At 37.9% G+C, this 4,807-nt stretch overlaps 1 protein-coding gene across 1 annotated transcript; it reads right to left on the reverse strand.

Moving 5' to 3' along the window:
* Positions 1 to 2,860: 2,860 nt before the first annotated feature.
* LOC137822213 (uncharacterized) lies at positions 2,861 to 3,985 on the reverse strand. The gene has a single exon (XM_068627112.1). It carries the CDS (start codon positions 3,983 to 3,985, stop codon positions 2,861 to 2,863), a length of 1,125 nt encoding a protein of 374 aa, XP_068483213.1.
* Positions 3,986 to 4,807: the final 822 nt, after the last annotated feature.

Below are 4,807 nucleotides of genomic sequence, written 5' to 3' on the forward strand. Positions count from 1 at the left end.
CGCTCTCTAAGTTCTTCAATAAGATCAAGATCGGTCCTCAAACATTCATTGTTAATGTTCCAGTCTTCTATTTGCCTTCGTAATGTTGGTTCATTTACTTCTACGGGTAGCATTGCATTTGTTCCGTATGTGAGGTTGAATGGTGTTTCACCAGTTGAAGTTTGTGGTGTGCACCTATATGCCCATAATATCTCTGGCAATTTCTCTGCCCACAAACCTTTGGCGCTTCCTAACCTCTTCTTTAACTGTTCAAGGATAACTTTGTTTGCAGCTTCCGCTTGTCCATTCGTCTGTGGATGTTCAACTGAAGTACTTGTTGACTTGATTCCCAAATCTGCACAAAATTCCATAAGTTTTTGTCAATGAATTGTCGGTCATTGTCAGTTATAATGGTGTGTGGGATTCCAAATCGACATATTATATTTTTCCATACAAATGTTTGAACTTGATGAGCTGTTATCTTAGTCAACGCTTCTGCTTCTATCCATTTTGTAAAGTAGTCTATAGCTACTATCATGAACTTAGTTTGCCCTCGTCCAAGTGGAAATGGACCAAGTATATCAATTCCTCACTTAGCAAATGGCCATGGAGAAACAATTCCTTGCAACTCTTGTGCTGGTATATGATTTAAACTTCCAAACTCTTGACACTTTTTGCATGTTTTAACATAGATTTCACAATCTTCTCGGAGTGTTGGCCAGTAATATCTGGCTCTGCAAACTTTTGTTGCCATTGTTCGAGCTCCACAGTGTAAACCACAAATTCCTTCATGAAGTTCTTTCACTACATACTGAGCTTGTTCTTTTGAGAGACATTTTAACAAAGGTATTGAATGTCCTCTTTTGTAGAGTTCATCTCCAATTAAAACAAAAATAGCTACTTTCTTTGTCATTTTTGTATCCAATTCAACACCTTGCTCTTGGTTCTTTATTACTTCTATATATGTTTTTATCCATTCATCCTTTGATGTTGCAATACTGAAGCATTCCTCTAAACCAACTGTCGGATGACTGAGTGTTTGTTGTATGACTGAGTTATGTTGTAGTTGTCGTTGTTGACTTGCCAATTTGGATAATGAATCTGCTTTCATATTTAATTCTCTCGGAATGTATTTTATTTCGACCTTATTGAAACATTGCATAATATTTAAACCTTATGATAATATTGCATCAATAATGGATCTTTTACCTGATAATCCTCCCGTACTTGTCCCATTGAGAGTTGAGAGTCACTTTTGCAAAATGACATTTTCGACTCCCACGTCTCTAGCCAATAATAATCCTGCAACAAGAGCTTCGTATTCGGCTTGGTTGTTGGATGTTCTGGACTCGAATCTCAATGCCCTCTCTATTTGGAAGTTGTCTGGTCCTTCAAGTACTATCCCTGCTCCGCTCCCTTTTTTGCTTGACGCGCCATCTACATATAATGTCCACTGTTCCTGCTGTGTTGTTGTCGGCATCTGGATGATGAAATCCGCAAGGGATTGAGCTTTGATTGGTCCTCTTGGTTCATATTTGATTCCATATTCTGAAAGCTCCATTGACCATGTCACCATTCTACCTGCAAGTTCTGGTTTTCTCAAAATTTTAGATATTGGATAATCTGTCCTCACAATTATCTGATGATTCTGAAAATATGGCCGAAGACGTCTTGCGGCGTACACCAGTGTTAAGGCAACTTTTTCAACCTTGGAATATCTGGTTTCGGCATTTTGGAGGGATCTACTTACAAAATATATCGGTTTTTGCTCCAGGTTCTCTTGGATTAATGTTGCTCCTATGGCTTCATTTGAAGTTGCTAAGTATACTATGACGGGTTGGGTTGACACAGGTTTAACTAAGATTGGTGGTTCAGCTACCATACTTTTGATTTGAGAAAAGGCTTGCTCACACTTTTCACTCCACTCAAAGGTTTCGGATTTTTTTAACAAGTTTACTATTGGTTTAGTTTTTTCAGCCAATATTGGTAAAAATCTTGACAATGAGTTTAGCTTTCCCACTAGTCTTTGCACTTCTTTCAAGTTTTTTGGACTTCCCATCTTCATTATTGCTTCGCATTTATCAGGATTTGCCTCAATTCCTCTGTTGGTTAGCATAAAGCCCAAAAGTTTTCCACCTTTGACACCGAAAACGCACTTTTCTGGATTGAGACGTATATTGTATTCTCTTATGCGTGCAAACACTTCCTCAAGGTCTCTCAAATGTTTCTCTACCTCTCCCGATTTTACAACCATATCATCAACATACACTTCCATTTTCTTTCCAATTTGATCTTTGAACACCTTGTCCATCAATCTTTGATATGTTGCTCCAGCATTTTTCAAACCGAAAGGCATCACTTTATAACAATAATTTGAAGTATCTATGGTGAAAGCTGTTTTTGGAACATTTGGTTCATACATTTGTATTTGGTTATACCCCGAATAGGCATCGAGAAAGCTCATCATCTCTTGTCCAAATGCCCCATCCACCAATCGGTCTATGTTGGGTAATGGATATGTATCTTTCGGGCAAGCTTTGTTCAGGTCTGTATAGTCTGTACACATTCTCCATTTTCCATTCGGTTTCTTGACAAGTACCACATTGGATAACCATGTCGTGTACTGAGCCTCTTTAATGAAACCAGCTTGCATCAACTTCTCGGTTTCTTCAATTGCCGCCTTTCGCCTTTCTTCTCCCAACTTTCTTCGTTTTTGAGATACCGGTCTCGCTTCTTGACACACAGATAATTTGTGACAAATTACTTTCGGATCAATTCCAGGTATATCAGATGGTTTCCAAGCAAATAAGCCTTTGTTGTTACGTAATACTGTGATGAGTTTGTTCAACAATTCTTCGGGCAAACTTCCACTTACATAAGTTCATTGTTTCTCGTCCCGGCCCAATACCACAGTTGTGGTCTCTTCTTTTGGTTCTAACCTTTCGTCATTTAATCTTGGGTCCAAATCTGCCATTGCCACCATTCTTTCAGTATCGTTGTTTGCTTTTAAATTCATCTTCAAACCTGCTGCATAACACTCTCGAGCATCTTTTTGATTAACATAGACCGTTGCTATCTCCCCCTTCTCTGTTGAAAATTTCATGGCTAAGTGTGGTGTTGAAACTATTGCCCCCAACTTGTTCAAAGAAGATCGCCCTAACAACACATTATATGATGTAGAAGCATCAACCACCAAATATCTGATTTTGATCTTTTTAGTTTTACTGCCTCTTCCAAATGTGGTCATCAAATCAACGTATCCTTTCGTGCTAACTTTTTCCCCCGAGAAGCCAATGATTTGTTCTCGGAAAGGTACAATATCTTCTTCTCTTAGATGCAACCTTTTGAAAGTATCCCAAAATAAAATGTCAACCGAACTCCCCTGATCGACCAAGGTTTTCATGACGGCATATTCATCTATTTTTACCGTTATTACCATAGGGTCGTCGTGATCAGGATCAATTTCTTGAAAATCTTCATCTGTAAAAAGCATTGGTGGCAAAGTTCTTCTTTTGAAAATATGATTAATGGTTCTGATACTTCTCCAATGTTGTTTCCTTGCTAATGAGGATTCCTTTCTAGAGAAACCACCTGAAATCGTGTTTATAAACCCCCTAACAGGCCTCCCCAAACTTCGCTCCCTACTTCGCCTTACTGACTGCGTGTTTTGATAAGTTCTATCATTTCTTCCTTTCGGCCTCCCACCTCTCCTATCATCTCTCTTTTCTACTCTTTTATTTTCTCTTCTTTCAAATCTCTCCACCCTTCTCTCTCCTATCTCACCACCTCTCAACCCTCTCTCCGGACTTAACCTCAATCTTGTATTTCCTCCTCGAACAAAACGTTTCAACTGCCCTGCTTGAATTAATTCCTCTGTCCTATCTTTCAACCCAATACATTCCTCTGTATGATGACCATGATTTTTATGATATTCACAATGTTTAGTGTGGTCTGCCCTTTCCGGTGTTCTCGCTTTTCTAGGTGGTGATATTATCTCTGCCGCCATGGCCTCTTGTAAGACTCTTGTTTTGTTTGTATTTAAGGGTGTGTATTGCTGGAACTTTCGGCTTCTAAATTCTTCTCTAGCTCTTCTAGCCATAGGTCCACTTTATCTTTCTATCACCTTCTTTTCACCTCCATCAACCCTTACCTGATTTCGAAACTCTCTCAGTTCTTCCATTTGCATGAATTTCGATGCTCGTTGTCTTAACTCATCCAAATTGGTCGCGGGTTTTGATAAGTGTCTAATTTCAGTAATATTTCATATTAAAATATAGGCACTTATGAGGATTTATTGCTAATTTACATATAAAATAATCCATAATTTATGAATTTCTATCTTTTTACATTTTTATGAGCTTTATTTGAATAAGAGCATTTTATTCACAAATTTGGTGTTAATTGCAGATTTCTAAAGAAGATTGGAGATTTGGATTAAAGATGAATGATTTGAGCCAAAAAGATAAAGATAGAAGGTCCCAGAATGGAAAAAGATGCAAAGAAAGATTGGGTCTTTTTATGTTTTATCATTTAGCCCATTAGCGCGACACAATAAACAACCTAACCCTAGAAAACTAGGATAAATAGAGGTCTAGAGCCTCAACCTTAGTGTGCCAGATTGGGAGGAAAACACCATAGAGTGAATTGTAACCAATTGGGAGAATGGAAGGTGCTAGAAGTATGCGTAGCTAATTCTACCCTTTGGGATTGGGAGTAATCTGCTCAAACTCTTATGTATTGAGGTGATATCTTATATATTAATATTTAGTTCTTGATTGATTATTGGTATTGTTGTTTTACTTTTAACTTTTTGTGACAAATTGAGAAT

This window comes from Phaseolus vulgaris, chromosome 9 (assembly GCF_000499845.2).
Source record: "Phaseolus vulgaris cultivar G19833 chromosome 9, P. vulgaris v2.0, whole genome shotgun sequence".
In the NCBI taxonomy this organism is placed as follows: Eukaryota; Viridiplantae; Streptophyta; class Magnoliopsida; order Fabales; family Fabaceae; genus Phaseolus; species Phaseolus vulgaris.